This window comes from Melanostigma gelatinosum, assembly GCF_949748355.1.
Source record: "Melanostigma gelatinosum genome assembly, chromosome: 24".
NCBI classification, from domain to species: domain Eukaryota; kingdom Metazoa; phylum Chordata; class Actinopteri; order Perciformes; family Zoarcidae; genus Melanostigma; species Melanostigma gelatinosum.
In genome coordinates, this window is record NC_136657.1 from 2514299 (window position 1) to 2530128 (window position 15830).

The following is a 15830-nucleotide window of genomic DNA, read 5'->3' on the forward strand; positions in this document are numbered from 1 at the left end:
ATGTGAGTCAACTTTTACCAAAATGAGGGGGAAATCAGCAGCAGGACGAGGGAAAACACCTGCAGCATTAATATTATGAAGCTGACCTCTGACCTTGTTCAAATAAAAACACTCATATTTCCCCTCGCTTGTGTCTTTTTCACCCTCTCAGCTGTTTTTCTTCCCAACAGTAGTTTCCACCCCTCTTTGATGTGGGAGGAACTGGCGTGCGCTGGCTCTTTTTTATTTTTTTTAAACCTCTTAAATATTTTCGTTGGCTGGCACCGTCTCCCTCCCTCCCTCTCGCTCTCTCTCACCCTTCCTCTCTCCCGCCGAGTCCTTCTGTGAAGCAGCTGGACGGCCTCCTGTCTGCCCTATCTGTCGTAATCGTTTCGCTCTGAGGGGGAATATAACACCTCGGTGTCAGGGTCACGGTGTGTGTCTGTGTGTGAGCTAGCTGGTGCTTTTTCCTCGGTGCAAACCAACGTCATGGGCTGGGATCGTACCTGTGTGTGTGTGTGTGTGTGTGTGTGCGGCTCCTCATATCTGCCACTTGTAATCAAAATAAGTGTCTGCTTTTGGGTGGATTATATTTATTCGTGATTTCAATTACATTCACGTTATTTTGATTCCAAAATATAACTTATGTGTTGTAAATTAATTAGTTTTGAAGCATCATTTTATGATAAACATCTGGTGTGTAAAAGCAACTGCTGAATATTTTGATGGTTTGTTGACACATTTATATTTTTCAGTTAATTGATTTGTCATTTGGACTACAGCTAAACATCACACTTGCGAGGCTGGAACCAGAAAATGTTTTGTAATTTTTGCAAGAAAAACAATTGGAATTTGAAAATCCATGAATTGCTTTGGCTTCAACCTGAAGCTTGTTCATCGCTTCACTGTAGAGACGCCTGCATATTACTTCCATCAACGTGGCTCTCCGATGTTGCTGTAAGCACCCTCAAACATCAACTTTTGGTCCAAAATGGAAAATATGAGCGTCAGATAGGACTACATTTTGCAAGCGATGCATGTTTTTCCGTTTTTTCCCCCCACATGCCTGGTTTGTAATCGGTGTTGTCTGTTGTAGTCCTTCCATGGAGTTGCGGGGAAAGATGAGGCCTTCCCAGACCCCGTAAAGAACCTGATCTCTGCCAGCTACGAGCCGGTCCACAGCTTTCACCAGGGATTCCTCAAAGAGGTGGAGCAGCGGCTGGCTCAGTGGTCAGTATCCGTTTCCCATTCAGATGACTGAGAGCTTTGGTGCAGAAAACTGCTTCTGACACGAGCAATCCGTCTCCATTGAAATGAACCTCCGTACTGTTTCTACACACGCATATTAAACAACAGTCATTTCAGCTTTCAGATAATCCTGCTGAGTTAACGTGACTCCATGGGAACTAAATGTGCACATGCTTCTCCTCCTGTGGGAATGGTGTCTGTGTTAATGACATACTGGAGGATACACACACACACACATATACACACAGACTTGGCGAGGGGAGGACTTGCTGGTAAAATGAATGGGATTGTGGGAATTGAGTGAAGATTTTCCAGTCATGGTGGTACAAGCTTAGCTGTATGCTGGCATCTACTGGTGAATAAGTGTAACTGCATGTGAAAGAAGCTCTCGATGTGTTGTCTCTTCCTTAGGGAGGGTCGCTCTAATGCCCACATTAAAGGAGACTATCAGCGAATTGGTGACATTCTCCTGAAGAACATTCAGGGTCTGAGGGTAACTACGCCTCCCCTTTGGCAGCAGGACTCTGGATTACACATGTTTGTCTCTCTCTGTTTCTCGTCTTTTTTTTTTAATCAATTCTTTGTCCGTCTTTTGCATCTGCAGCAGCTGACGGTTCATCTTCAGAAGCATTCCGAGTGCCTGGTGGAACTGGAACGGGTCTGCAGGTTAGCTTCTTCGCATCTGAAAAGAAAAGTGCAAAGGCTTCATTCTGAAAGAGCCTCATCTTCCTCCCTGCTCCTCAGGTCCAGTCGGAAAGCGGAGGTCGTGTGCCGAGACTTTGAGCAGCAGAGAGTTTGCTACCTGCCCCTCAACATCTTCCTCCTCCGGCCTCTCCACCGCCTGCTGCACTACAAACTCATCCTGGAGAGGCTGTGCAAGCACTACCCGCCCACCCACGAGGACTTCAGGGACTGTAGAGGTACTTCTATCTGACTTTGATCTCTTCATTTTTGCACATGTCAAACGACATTGTGTTGTTTATCACCATTACTTCATCCTTCTTTAGCGGCGCTGGCGGACATCTCCGAGATGGTGCAGCAGCTCCAGGGCACCATGATGAAGATGGAGAACTTCCAGAAGCTTCTAGAGCTGAAGAAAGATCTGACGGGCATCGACAACCTCGCCATCCCCGGGAGGGTTAGACTCTTTACATTTATGTATTGATCCGACACCTGGATGTTCTCAGTAGAAAAGACTGACTTTTAAATTGTTGTTTTTTTTAATGTTTGAGGCGGAAATTATTCCGTGACCTGCAAAATTCTGCAAAATCTTGGCTTCCCCTCTGTTGGCCTCATATGTATTACAGTGTGTTTGTGTGTTCAGGAATTCATCCGGCTCGGTTGCCTCAGCAAGCTCTCGGGGAAGGGCCTTCAGCAGAGGATGTTCTTCCTGGTATGAAACTGCAGCTTACTTTTCAAAGTCAGCCGAATATCGGCAACTGCAGAAAAGCAAACCTCAACGTGTTCTTCTTTTCTTCCTTACTCTCCAGTTCAGTGATTCCTTGGTGTACACCAGTCGAGGAATGACTCCGTCCAACCAGTTTAAAGTTCACGGCCAGCTGCCGTTGTACGGCATGACGGTACGTAACCATCATCCTCCAACAACATGCGTTAAAAAAGGATTTCAGTCACTGCGGGATTAACTCGTATCGCATTAAAACCTGCACAGTTGTCATTCTTTACTAAAAGTTGTGTTTCATTGGGATGTTCGGGCTCATCACATGTTGTGGTCATGGACTTTATTTACATGTTTAGGATTACTGAGCTCGACCACTAAGGAGTGTGTGTGTTTTTGCAGATCAGAGAAAGCGAGGAGGAGTGGGGGGTCCCTCATTCCTTCACCTTGTTTGGACTGCGCCAGTCTGTGGTGGTGGCAGCCAGGTATACATAAGCGCACACAGTAATAAATATATATTCCTTTTACATGACAGTGAATACTGTGAATATGACAAGCATCTGCTGTGAATGAAAGAAGTTACGGGTTACGTGCAGATGCATAAAGACCCACTTTTACATCCGGTCTCCCTCTGTCTTCTTCTGTGTCTGCGTCCAGCTGTGCGTCAGAGATGGAGCGGTGGGTGGAGGACATCAGGATGGCCATCGACCTGGCGGAGCAGAGCAGCGGCCCGAGCACTGACCTGCTGTCCACCAGCCTCTCTGACAACAGTGAGTTTAGTACCGAGTCTTGTTCGATCCAATTGAATGTAAGATTGTCTATCTTGACAGTGAGGCCATGTGTTAGGGGTTCAACTTGATGATTTGTAACACCTGTACCAGTTAGTGTAAACGGTAACTGTGGTTTCTTTGTAAGTTGACGAACGTCTGTCTGGGAACCAGCACCTCTCTAGAATAGATGTCCCAAATAACCACTTCCTGTCCAATCATCAGTTACTTTCTTTCTTTAAGGGATCATCTCTTTGTCTATAGTCCACATACACACCTCCTTCCCTGCCTCTCAGCACCTCATGAATAATCCCTCTGAATTGCTCCAGTTGGTCTTTCATCATGTTTAATGTCACCTGATATATGTAGGCCCAGGCACCAGCTGTTGCCTCCGTTTCTCTTCTCTTTTCTCATTCTGCATCATAAACGCCTGTCACGGTGTTGAATGAGGCCTCGAGCTGGTGACCTTTCGCTTTGACGTCTCCATTGTCCCGCAGCGAAATCTGCTGCAATGTACATTTTTAACTCAAACTGTTGAAGAGTATTGGCTTACAAGTAACAACAAAAGCCTCTTTCCTCTTTTATTTTGTCCGGACTGTGTTGAAGTTGCTTTGATCACCGTTTTGGCTCAGAAACCTTCCAACCATGAACGTGGTACTACTATGTAATGATACTTAATTCACCTTATGATATTGCAGTCTTTACACACATTTTTAGACTGCTGTGAACTGAATCTGGCTTCAGTCTTATAATTAAAGCCAGACTGTTGTTACAAAGTCGCATCCAAGTCTCAGCAGCCAGAAAAAGGAAAGCCAAACAGAGCGAAGTATTTCTGGATCAAGTGTCCAGTGGCAATTTCCAGCAGCGGCTGCAACCAGTTAAGATCCGGAGCATCAGCCAGTACGAACTGAACAGACCTCAGGATGTGGCAGAGCTGGTTTCTTTGGGATTTCATGGGATTCAGCCTTTTTATTGTCATCATGAGGACATGTCTGGCTTGTGTGCACATCGGCTTTTGAAATGGACAGTTTACGTGTCATAGATTCTACCCAGTGACATCAGTTTCTTTCTTCTAACCGGCACGTTTCACCTCTCCATCGTTCCCCAGAGCTGTCGGAGGACGGAGGAGCCGAGCTGGAGTCGGAGGAGGAGCTCTGCGGCTCGCGCTCGTCTCTGGAGCGCCAGGGTCACCGCAGCAACACCACCGTGCACGTCTGCTGGCATCGCAACACCAGCGTGTCCATGGTGGACTTTAGTGTCGCCGTGGAGGTACCGGCCCCGCGTCGCTTTAATCGTCTTCTCTCCACACATCACACACCTGGTTTTCCTCTCAAGTCCAGAAGAAGAAGCTTGTGATTAATAGAGAGAACTACATCCCCCCCCCCCCCGTTTCTAACACTATTATGGAATCGGTGTCACTTTATTTGGCCTTGCGTGTCTTTTGTTGACTCACTTTCTCTTCCAGAACCAGCTGTCAGGGAACCTGCTGAGGAAGTTTAAGAACAGTAACGGCTGGCAGAAACTCTGGGTGGTCTTCACCAACTTCAGCCTCTTCTTCTACAAGTCACACCAGGTTAGACGCATAGAGATACGGTGAAAATAAAAAGTGTCTGGTCGTAACATGTCGATGCATAAAGATGACTTCTGGCTCGTCTCTTCACAGGATGACTACCCTCTGGCCAGCCTTCCTCTGCTGGGCTACTCCGTCACCGTCCCGTCCGAGTCGGAGAACATCCACAAAGACTACGTCTTCAAACTCCACTTCAAATCCCACGTCTACTACTTCAGATCAGAGAGCGAGTACACCTTTGAAAGGTCGCCGTTATATTATACAGTCACCGTTTCAAATCAACAGAACACAGAATTTTCTTTTCTTCCAGTTTGATTGAGCTATGTCAGGAAAGGAAGGTTTATGTTTGTAACAATCGGACAAAAGCTTGTTTTTCGCATCTTAATGGCACAGCATTGTACCGAAACTTTGGTTACCCACCTGTTGAAATAATACAAAAATATTTGTGCCTGTATTTTAGCACTCAAATATCCATATCCTGTTGTATGCACTTCAGTAATATATGTGTCTCGTCTCCAGGTGGATGGAGGTGATCCGCAGTGCCACCTGCTCTGCCAGCCGCTCCCTGCCGAGCACCAGGAAAGACCTTTACTGATGAACCTGCAGAGACTTCAGAGCGCACAAACACCAGAACAGACTCTCATTATCGACACAGAATCACTTTGACTACCCCTGAAGAGCTGGTTCACTCCCACACCGGCCCTCTTATCACACTTTCTGCACCACTAGTGTCTGTGATGGCATTCGCCCACGATGTCATTCAAAATGTATGTTCCTCCAAACTGGCAGCACACAGTCCTTCTGCTTTTCCTTTCATTTTTGTGTTGGTGCCATTAAGTGTTGTTCACAAACCGATGAAATATTCATCCCCGAACACGTATCGTGTTTACAAAAAGGAGGCTTTTATCTTCATGATAGACCTGAATGGTTTTCATGGGACTCTCCAGAAGTATTTGGGACACTGAAGCATGGGTTTGTGCAGTTTTCTTTTTGCATTTTATATGTCTGCCTGGTAAATATTCCTGTGTGATGAGAGTAAAACATGTAGAAACAAAAGCTTGAATAAGACCTAAACCCGGGTTTGAAACGGTGTGCATGTGAACGCACTCGTTGGGGATCTCTAAATATCATGAGATTAATTCAGTTTGGTCACAATTAGGAAACATCCATCTTTTTTCTTGTTGTAAGGTGACTTTTTGTACAGTATTTGATACACTATGAAATGCTTCTTTTTCCAGTCGGTTTGCTTTGTTTAACAGGACAAACGGCTTCAAAACTGCTTCCAATGCCAACAGAGAGTTCACTGGTCCTTTTGCCAAATACCTTCTCTTCTGTACTCTTTTACTATTCTAAATAAAGATGAGAAAAGATTGCGTTCATCTGAAATTTGGTCCCCAGTCTGCAGAAGGGCCAGAACCGCAGATGGGACGACGACTCGCAGGAAAACCACGAGCAACACTTCAGGAGAAATCTGAAATCCAGAAGAAAAGCAGTGGAGGTGAAACTGCTGCAGTTCTTCAGTGATGCCCAATCATCACGGGAACAGCGATGAACACCAAATGAATGCGAGAGGATACGGTAAGGGTTGTTAAAAAGAACGGTTAACACAGTTTTAGGTGTGGCATGAATTTTATTATCAAAGCCTTTTAGCCCGATGAGCGTTGCAAATATGTACAACTGGAGGGTAAAACAAACATGAGTTTAAGCTTTTTAAACAATTTAAACAAAAAGTTTCATATTGACTAGTACTAACATTTATTATTACTATACTATTAATGGAAATGCTGATCCATCAGTCAACATATGTGAGTGTGAATGTAACATGTTTCTTCAGTCCCGGTCTTGTCTGGCCACGTACTGCAGCCCATGATCCCCACGCGAGTCGTAGCTCTCGTAGCGGGGCAGCGTGAGCCAGTCTGGCTGGTAGGCAGTCGTGCTGTACAGAAACGCCTCGGTGAAGCTGCCTGCCGCCGGCCTCTCCTCCCCCTCGGTCTCCCCCACCCACTCCTTCACCTCCAGTCTGACCTGAGCCCGCTGGTACATGGTGGGAACCTCCTCTAATTCATCCAGGAATTTGAGCATCTTGTCGTCCACTTCATAGAGCTCTCCCAGAACTCTGTGGCCCTGGCCGGGGATGTTGAGGAGGAAGGGGATGTTGTCGTGGCTGGCGATCACCAGCGGGTATTTCTCGGTGGTGCAGGCCGAGGCGAGGAACTCCGCCTTCCCATTGGCGCTCTCCAACATATGGTGGTAGTTGGGCTGTCCCTTCTTCAGGGTGCCGTAGACGAAGACGCGAGCCATGTGGATGCAGGAGGGCAGGCGCCTGTAAAATACAGCACGGTCATCGGTCAGCAACCTGCCGCCATGTTTGTTTTGATAAATCACCCTGTGGTTTTTAGTCTGAACGTTAAATGCTGAATAGATACCTTTTTCAAACCTGAGGCACCAAACAACTCTACAAAATAAAGTACATGTTATGCAGAATGGCCCATTTAAGAATAATATATAACTGGATTATAATTATTGATGCATTTATGTGTAATGTTCACTTAATGCTGGTAAAGGTGGAGAGCGACCTGCTTGATTATAATAATTGCTTCACTTATATGAATGTTACGTCATAATTATTTTGTTGATTTTATTTTGTAATATGAATCTGCAAAGTAACAGCTGTCAAATATATTGAGCGGAGTAAAAAGAATAAAGCAGCAAATAGTCAAGTTAAGCCAGCAATATGTTGACGTCCAACACCAGGTAATGACACGTTTAAAACGCGCACGTAACGCAAAACGGCAAAAATATATTATAATGTGTAACTAAGACTAAAGGAGCAGAGTCTCACCAGAATGTGATGAAGATTATGGCTCGTAGATTCATTACAACTAAAAGTGCTCCCACTGGCTCAAGCAGAGCCGAGTTAACAGCGCATGCGCAGTAAAAACTCATACGCTTGTGGAAAACAGCGTATGGCGCTGAAGTCACGAGGGAAAGAGACTAAATAAAACATTTACTCATGAGTATTTATTAAATGATGGTGGAAGTGATGGTTATAATAACTGCTGTTGCTTTACTGGTTTATCATAGGGTGTTTTGTTTTATCTATATTTCTTACTCTTAACTATGTGGTCTTTTTGGCTCTCAGTCATTTCTCTTTATGTCATCTTTTTGTAGAAAATAGATCTTGGTGCATTTTCTCTGTTGAGGACTACATAACTACTATTATCTATTATAGACAGATTATAGACCGGGCGCCGATCAATGGCAGCCCACTGCTCCCTATATATAGGGATGGGTCAAATGCAGAAGTCAAATTTCATGTATGTGTATATGTATATGACAATAAATTCCTAACTTACTTTTATTTTTATTTTATTGAATATCACAGCTGTTATTCATACAACTGTGGGTTCACCACTTGTCCACAAGGGGCGCTCGTTCAACAAACCGTCACGGCTTCCGTCGAAGCTGATTTGGTCGATTACGTAGGATGACGTAAGCACGTCCGCAGCCTAGCAGCAGAAAAATACGGCGTAAACAAAGCAGACATCTTCCAAGCGCAGCTAACGCTAATTACCGTTAGCTCGTGTTTCGTGAGTACAGTACTTGCTGTAGCGGCATTCGGTTGTACATGAAACCTCGTTTTATTGTAATAGTGAGCGCCACGTTCATTCGTATGGTAACAGACTAACTCTAATGTGCTGAGACTGAACTCAGACCAGTTAATAATGTACCGTTATCACTAGCTACGTTAGCTTTAGCTTGGTTAGCGGTGTGACGCTTCTGGAGTGATGGCCACTTGATAGCAGCCATCTGGACTTGGACTGCGATGTTTAGCCTGATGGCGAATTGCTGCAACTGGCTGAAACGCTGGCGAGAGCCCGCAAGGTAAGTTAGCTTTTTACTACGATGCCTAGCTACATGTTGTTTTCTCTTTCCTGTCCTAATCATGCAGCTTAAATCCGATTGGTTCAGTAGTTTGCATGAATGAGTTGCAGTTCAGTTTGTAGTCACTATCATACGACTGATTTGATGTTTTGGATCAAATTTGCTCTGTATAATCATTTTTTACGCTGTGTATTAAAAGAGTTGCAACCACTGTCAGATCAGACTTATCTGAGTTCAGTGGATTTTTGACTGAAGAAATAAAAGGGATGTAAATGCTTTTCCATTATTTTAGCTGTCTGGTACCATCACTTCTTAGAGGACTCAGTCTACTTTATTTCAACTATTCCTCTTTGATTTGAAGTGATGCAGTGTTGCTGCTCTGTACCTCCTTATGAACTTGCCTCATTCCTGCAAACTTCCCTCTCAGGATGTCTTTGGCTGAATACAAAGCATGCAAAACATTCTGAGTGTGAAGCAGCCGGACCACAAAAAAGTCATTGCGAGTGCTGAACCCACGTGGTGCCCACGGAGGCATCTGATCCTTTGGACTTAGTCAGAAATCCTCACCTAATCCAGGTGAGGATTAGGTGAACCTCTCGGCCTGTTGCTGTGAGGGGTTTGTAGCAGCGAGGACAGAGCAGAGGTTTATAAGGTTAGTGGACACGGGGCAGACGGTGTCTCGCCTGTTGGCGGTTTACAACAAGCGGCTGCCCGGATGAAGGCCATCTGGCTGAGAGGACAGTTGGATGGATAGTGCGGCTGATGTCTTTTCGGCGCAAGTGTCAAAGTTAGGTATTCAGCTAGTAGAGGAGGACTGGCTTGTGTTTATGTGTACAGTTTAGCTCCAGGTTCATCTCCTCTCTCAGGTCTTTGCTGCTGCTTTTCACTGTGTGTGTTTACAAGGTGGATACATGAACTGCTGGGGTCAATGTGCCTGTGCTTGCAATGCAATACGTGCAGTGAAATTATTCGAGGTAAACTGATGACAGAAAAGTAATTTAGCCACTTCCACAATCTGCCAAATAGTATTTGAATAACCATCAGTAGTACAAATGTTGCCCTGAGCAAATATTCAGTATATCCGTCTTGTTTTATTTGGGTTAGCTGCCCACGGGACTGTCGCTGACTCACTCGGTCTACTGTGCAGATCTCTGATTGTCATGCAGATGATCAATGGGCTTATATGTGCCCTCCGGTGCATCCTGGGATCTTATGCCAGCTAGTGTGGCTTCAGATGCTGCACATTTAGACGCAGGACATCAGACACGTCTGACCTGGTCAAGTCTGTGTTCATGTGCATTCATTTATTCCCCCCCTAACAGGAAGGTGACTCTGGTTATGGTTGGACTGGACAATGCAGGGAAGACAGCCACAGTTCGAGGAATCCAAGGAGGTGCGGGCTGTTTATTAATGTTCATGTTTATTTTTGCATTTGGCACATTTTTGTTGTTTTCAAAATTCTTTGTAAATAATATAAAAGTTTGTAAACCATGTTCCCCATCTTGTTACGCCTTTGCAGATAACCCCCGGGATGTGGCTCCTACTGTGGGTTTTTCCAAAGTTGACCTGAAGCAGGGCAAGTTCGAGGTGACCATCTTTGACCTGGGTGGTGGGAAGAGAATCCGGGGCATCTGGAAGAACTACTACTCCGAGTCGCACGGTGTGGTGTTTGTGGTGGACTCCAGCGATGTCCAGAGGCTCCAGGAGACCCGGGAGACCATGGCGGAGGTCCTCCAGCACCCACGTATCGCAGGGAAACCTGTGCTAGTGTGAGTGTTGTACCATCCAAAGAATTTTATGACAATAGAGAAGTTGACTGGCCTAAAAGTCCTCAATTTGTTGCTGAAAATGTGCACTGCAGCTTAAATCAGGACACAGAGCACAGGCTTAGGCATGCAGAGTTTAAAGTATTTCTCCAGGTATGCAGACAGTATTGTAATCAACAATCAGGGCAGAGTCATATTTCCATAAGATTTCTATACGACGTCCAGCCACAGATAACTATGCAACAATGCAAAAGATTGAGTTTGATATCCTGCAGCTACTTCATCCTTCTTTTCAAATATTGAGTTGGTTGTACTAGTGTAGTCACAGGCACGGGGTTCTACAAAGTCTGTATGTATTTATCTTTTTCTTCCCAACATCAATCCCCAATATCTCTTCATCCCTCTCTGCTTCCAGGCTCGCCAACAAACAAGACCAAGAGGGAGCGCTGGCTGAAGCAGACATCATTGAGAACCTGTCGTTAGAGAAGCTCGTGAACGAGAACAAGTGTCTCTGTCAGATCGTAAGTGTTTGTGCACCTGTTGTGGAACGGCAGCTGAATGACATCAAGGCCATCTGGTTTCACTGTGGTCCCATAAAGAGACGAAGAGCCAGGCTGACAACGGTTCATTCTCTCGCTTTAGAAATCATGTATTCATCCAAAACAACACATGCGTCAACATCAAGTCTGTATTTTTCTGAGAGATGCTCGTGAGGTCTTATCTCTCAATGTATGCCGCCCCCCAGGAGCCGTGCTCTGCCGTTCTAGGCTATGGCAAAAAGGTCGACAAGTCCATCAAGAAGGGCCTGAAGTGGCTACTCAACAACATTGCCAAAGACTACGAGGCCATTACTGAGCGCGTGCAGAAGGACACCGCCGAGCAGCGCGCTCAGGAGGACCAGGACAAGAAGGAGAGGGCGGCGAGAGTGCGGCAGATACGAGAGGAGAGGTGAAGACACAAGGGATGGAGGACAATGGAAAATATTCAGTGTCATCAAACTAAGAAATTAGATCAAGTTTAAACACATCTGAATCATCACCGTGGTGCTCCCGTGCCATATCATGTCGCTTTTGCATATCTTGCAATGAACACACTTTTTCAATTTATTAAGTGTGAAATGCTCCCACACCTTGGACCACTTAGGTCGTACTGATTCCTCTGCCTCCGCCATGTTTCAGAACAACGTTACGGGTCCGATGCTCTTTCCTCTGTTGTAAATAGTTTACTTTTATTGTGAAGAGCATGAAAACGGAAGTGCTGTTACTGTGAAGAGACAGGAAGTAGCATGATACGTGCTTATTCACGGCAACAATGATAAGGATAAGTGAAAAGCTAACGTACATGTCGGGTGCAAGAGTCTGTTCACTGTAACAGCTGTTAAACTGCAGTTTTCAGGAAGGAAAGTGTTCCGTTCAAAACCAGACGTGTCTTGGTCGTCATTAGAAGCTCCACTTCACAACAACTGCTTCAAATTGCTGTTTTTCCTTTTTTTTTTCTCAAACATCTCCGCGATTTATTGAGTGGCGTAATAATCGCGCGACACAACGAATCGATAATGAAATTTGATAATCGATAATGAAAACTATTTTAATAATCGATTATTATCGATAAAATCGATTCGTTGTTGCAGCCCTAGATACTAGATGAAGTGTTTCGTGGAATAGAGGAAAGTCAGTCGGATAAGGGAAGAAGTGCATGCTGGGAAAGATAAAGGAGAGAAGATGGTCAGACTGGAAAGGCAAATGAAAGAAGAGACTCGTTGGAATCTCCCCATCTGCTCAATACATCAAAATGATTTCATCACGCCCTCTTGCTCTGGAGTAACAATAAAAGAAGACATAAGATATTTGACAAAGAGAAAACCCCGCTGAATGGTCGATGTAATTACATCTGACCGCAGATCAAAGTAAGGGGCGCATCATTCTGCGGAAAAGTAAACTTCTCGTTCTGTCCGCAGAGATCGGCAGGAGCGGGACGAGGCGGAGCGCGAGGGCAGGCAGATCCCGGAGGAGGAGCCTGATGATGAGAACATACCCAGCCCCTTCCAGCCAATCAGCAACGTGGTCTCTGAGGTGTGTGACCTCTGTGTACAGACGTACAGATTTCGATTGTTTAAGACTGCTAGTTGGAGCTGAAGTTCTGGTTTCTTCCAAAGAACTTGGGGGGGGAAAGATCACTTTCATGTTCCTTTTCAGAACGACTATAAAGAGGAGGAGCGGAGGAGGCAAAGAGAGCCACAGGAGGCCCGGACCGACAGCCAGAGGACGGATGCTGGTCGGGAGGAAGAGGAGGACGAGGAGGACGAGCCAGGCGACCCAAGACAAACACCGGAAAACGCCAGTTCAGGTGAGCGTGGAACCGCCTCGAACCTTTTTCATGCTGGGAATAGCTGGAGAACACCCCGTGATTTCAACCACTTGGCTACTAGTCCAACAGTTTTATGAATGTGCTTTCTGCCAAGACATTCATTTAGAAGTTGAGTAAAAAGGACCGAAGAAGTTATCTTGAGTCCAGATGTGGCGGCAGAGTCTCTCCTCGTGGCTTATTGGTCGGCTTTGAACCGCGGTGGGTAAAGATGTCTCATCAAATGAAGCAGCTGTCTGATATCGTTCCTCTTTTTCTTCAGTAAGCTCAGAGTGCTGGAGGTCTGATAGATGAACATAATCACACATTAAGAAGACAATAACATGAAGAACTAGAAAGGCACTCTGAGAGGCCGCTTCCATCAGTGAAACTTCCATTTGAACGTTTGGCTTCTTTCTTCATGCCTTCTCTTGTTTTAAATGTCTCTGCACTTTCAGCCAAAACAGGCGAGCAAGACAAGAAGAAGACGACGAGGAAGCTGCAGCTGAAGAGGAAGCACCGGGTGGACCCGCTGAGGACGGAGGACGGGCCGGCGGAGAGCACCACCCCTCCCCCCCCTCCCGGTCAGTCTGCCCTATGAAGTGAACTGAATCTCTGTGTCCTTTCACTCCTCCTTGTCATTGTGTGTGGCTAATCTCTCCAATCTGTAGAGGATTCAGACCAAGCAGATTGTGCTTGTGGTGTGAAGCGGAAGCCTGAGCATCACTTCTGTTATTCTGTGTCCTGATCACTGTTTATTCATTCTGTTTTTTCAGTGGGATGGGCCACGCCCAACGTTTCTAGGCTGCCAAAACTAGAACCACTCGGGGACTCGAGACATTCTGGTAAAGATGCCCGTGAAGTCCGGTAACTCTTCCACCCCCCCCCCCCCCCTCCACCGTAAACCACTGTTTGATTTCATGCACTGCTTCCTTTCTGTTGATGTGTGTCGGCTGTTGATTAGTATCCCACACATCGCTGTCTCTCTCTTCTCCTGCATCTCATCGTGTTTGAATGTGTGTGGATCCATCATGGTGGCAGACATCTTCATCAACTCGAAGGCTTCTTTGTGTTTTCACCCCCCCCCAAAGTCTACGTGTCCCCTCTAACTCGGCCATGGCTGATCCTCTCTGTGCTGACCTTGCTATAGACGGAGCTCTCATTGACTGTTTTTATTCCAGGACTCGGTGGATGTAGTTGACTAACGTAGCCAAACCTTTTTTTTCGTCCCCCTCCACAGAACTTTTCAAGCCCCTCCCGCCTCTCGCCAACAGGCCGCGGCCTAACGGCGACGCTCATGACGTCATTCTTTAAATCCTCCAATCACGGCTCTCCTCTTTTGCTTTCTGTCTCAAAGCGAGCGGTGTGTAGACAAACCGAACTCAGAGACACTGCGGACCTCCTTGACCCGGTGAGCCCCGGGGACGAGCGCCGGAGCGGGACGGACAGGAAACACAGGGGCACCATGGGAAGTGAAGTCCTGCTCAGACGCCGTTGACTGGTTTACACAAACTGACACGACTCGGTGTGACGCGTGGAACCTGCCTGGACTCATTTGACGTCAGGTTCTGTCTCCACGCGACAAAAGCAACTTTATTGAGTATTTTAAATGTCAGTGTTAGACGGAATGGACCGACTGAAATGCTTTTAATTGACAGAGAATGTAAATATGTCCGCTTTAACCTTATATATCTGTGACTGAATAATGGGTTTGTATACACGCCGGCATTAAAGATGGCCGTATTTTCTTCATTTCTTTTTGCACCGTGGGTTTTGTAGTGTGTAAACAGGCGTCTGAGATATTCTGGAGGTGTTAAGTGGCTTTTCACAGATGAGTGCTTTTACAGTTGCTCTTCTCAAAGTCAAACTTTCCCTTTTCACAACACTGAAACGAGGTGAATCGCGGGAGCAATCTGCCACACTACGCTGCGCATGGATAAATGTTACACAACATCCTTTTTATTTATTGTTAAACATGTAAACATGTGATGTTTCTCTGGAGGCTGCAATCAGCCTCCGACTTGCTGCCTCTCAGGTGGCCCTGAGGTGTGAGCCAGCACTTTTCTCACCGTGTCTTTGGACCCATTTTCACTTTTGAAAAAGCTAAAATTACATATCAAAAAGCGCAAACCATCAATGTGGAGAAAAACAACTTTGAACACAACGTTGCTCTAGTTAAGTTTGCAGCGGGACGCGGTGGGAGGAGACGGCATCATTACACCGACACCTGGAACGTGCCGATATTGGGTCAGAACACATGAGAGTAACTTCTTGAAACATCACTTCAGAACTCCAATATTGTTTTTCAAAACTATAGTACAGCACTCGCTCTCTTGTTAATGCGCAAGATGTTTGAAAACATGGTTTTTTTTCTACCCTGTTTGCATTTTATAACCTCACAATTAAAGATGGTTTAAGTATAATTGTTTCTCTGTGGTTCTGCATCGTTTACACACGTGTCTGTGTGTTGATTAGTACTTCTGGTACTTGTTACTTCCAACAAGAGGACTGAGATCTATTCACGAACACTGTCGGGGATACACATCTGGTACGGAGGAGGTGTTTTGCATCAGTAGTTCCATAAGCAGGCCGCAAACTTTTTTACATTACGATATCCAGATGTCTATCAAACATTTTAAAAACTTTGACTTTGTCAACAGTGCGGGGGAAGAGTCTGTAGCCGCATGTATGCAATGATTTAGGAGGCCCTGGATGTTTCCACTTATCCCGTGTGTATTATTAACATGACATCAATATTTCATTCCTAAATACCGGCAATATCGGTAGATCGTCACACCGCTGTGTGTTTGGCTGTTTAACCTTGTTTTTCCATTTATTACACAGCTAATGACACAAATTAATCAAAACAAGAGATA

The 15830-nt window shown here is 45.5% G+C and overlaps 3 protein-coding genes across 7 annotated transcripts in view; 2 read left to right on the forward strand and 1 right to left on the reverse strand.

The window, feature by feature from the left end:
- Positions 1–6307, forward strand: part of LOC306796999 (FERM, ARHGEF and pleckstrin domain-containing protein 1-like) — a 37675-nt gene extending 31368 nt beyond the window's left edge. For all 4 annotated transcript variants that reach the window (XM_079296130.1, XM_079296131.1, XM_079296132.1 and 1 more), the window contains exons 16-28: positions 1076–1209; positions 1639–1720; positions 1832–1893; positions 1972–2147; positions 2235–2365; positions 2552–2620; positions 2718–2807; positions 3026–3108; positions 3281–3393; positions 4499–4659; positions 4856–4963; positions 5054–5205; positions 5480–6307. In XM_079296130.1, the coding sequence (XP_079152256.1) occupies positions 1076–1209; positions 1639–1720; positions 1832–1893; positions 1972–2147; positions 2235–2365; positions 2552–2620; positions 2718–2807; positions 3026–3108; positions 3281–3393; positions 4499–4659; positions 4856–4963; positions 5054–5205; positions 5480–5555 (1437 nt within the window). In that variant the 3' untranslated portion in view covers positions 5556–6307. The remainder of the gene's footprint in view (positions 1–1075; positions 1210–1638; positions 1721–1831; positions 1894–1971; positions 2148–2234; positions 2366–2551; positions 2621–2717; positions 2808–3025; positions 3109–3280; positions 3394–4498; positions 4660–4855; positions 4964–5053; positions 5206–5479) is intronic.
- Positions 6308–6578: 271 nt separating this feature from the next.
- On the reverse strand, positions 6579–8010 carry LOC306797096 (gamma-glutamylaminecyclotransferase C-like). The gene is made up of 2 exons (XM_079296279.1): positions 7803–8010; positions 6579–7283 (listed from the first exon to the last, which is right to left on the reverse strand). The coding sequence occupies exons 1-2, from the start codon at positions 7904–7906 to the stop codon at positions 6791–6793; spliced, it is 597 nt and encodes a 198-aa protein (XP_079152405.1). The 5' UTR covers positions 7907–8010; the 3' UTR covers positions 6579–6790.
- A 484-nt stretch (positions 8011–8494) lies between these two features.
- arl13b (ADP-ribosylation factor-like 13b) lies at positions 8495–15371 on the forward strand. Of its 2 annotated transcripts, none has more exons than XM_079296705.1 (10): positions 8495–8845; positions 10168–10238; positions 10365–10614; positions 11027–11132; positions 11357–11559; positions 12569–12683; positions 12807–12957; positions 13413–13538; positions 13731–13821; positions 14195–15371. In XM_079296705.1, exons 1-10 carry the CDS (start codon positions 8787–8789, stop codon positions 14238–14240), a joined length of 1218 nt encoding a protein of 405 aa, XP_079152831.1. In that variant the 5' UTR covers positions 8495–8786; the 3' UTR covers positions 14241–15371. The 2 variants fall into 2 exon arrangements, with proteins under 2 accessions (XP_079152831.1, XP_079152830.1); XM_079296704.1 differs by having other exon boundaries at positions 13731–13799.
- The last annotated feature ends 459 nt before the right edge of the window (positions 15372–15830 follow it).

Excerpts from the sequence above, each read along its gene's own strand:
- LOC306797096 (XM_079296279.1), bottom strand. The coding sequence starts at position 7,906 with ATGAGTTTTTACTGCGCATGCGCTGTTAACTCGGCTCTGCTTGAGCCA. Across the intron at positions 7,284-7,802 it reads ATAATCTTCATCACATTCTG|GCGCCTGCCCTCCTGCATCC; the intron begins GTGAGACTCTGC and ends TGTATTTTACAG.
- arl13b (XM_079296704.1), top strand. The coding sequence starts at position 8,787 with ATGTTTAGCCTGATGGCGAATTGCTGCAACTGGCTGAAACGCTGGCGA. Across the intron at positions 11,560-12,568 it reads CGGCAGATACGAGAGGAGAG|AGATCGGCAGGAGCGGGACG; the intron begins GTGAAGACACAA and ends TTCTGTCCGCAG. Across the intron at positions 12,958-13,412 it reads ACCGGAAAACGCCAGTTCAG|CCAAAACAGGCGAGCAAGAC; the intron begins GTGAGCGTGGAA and ends CTGCACTTTCAG.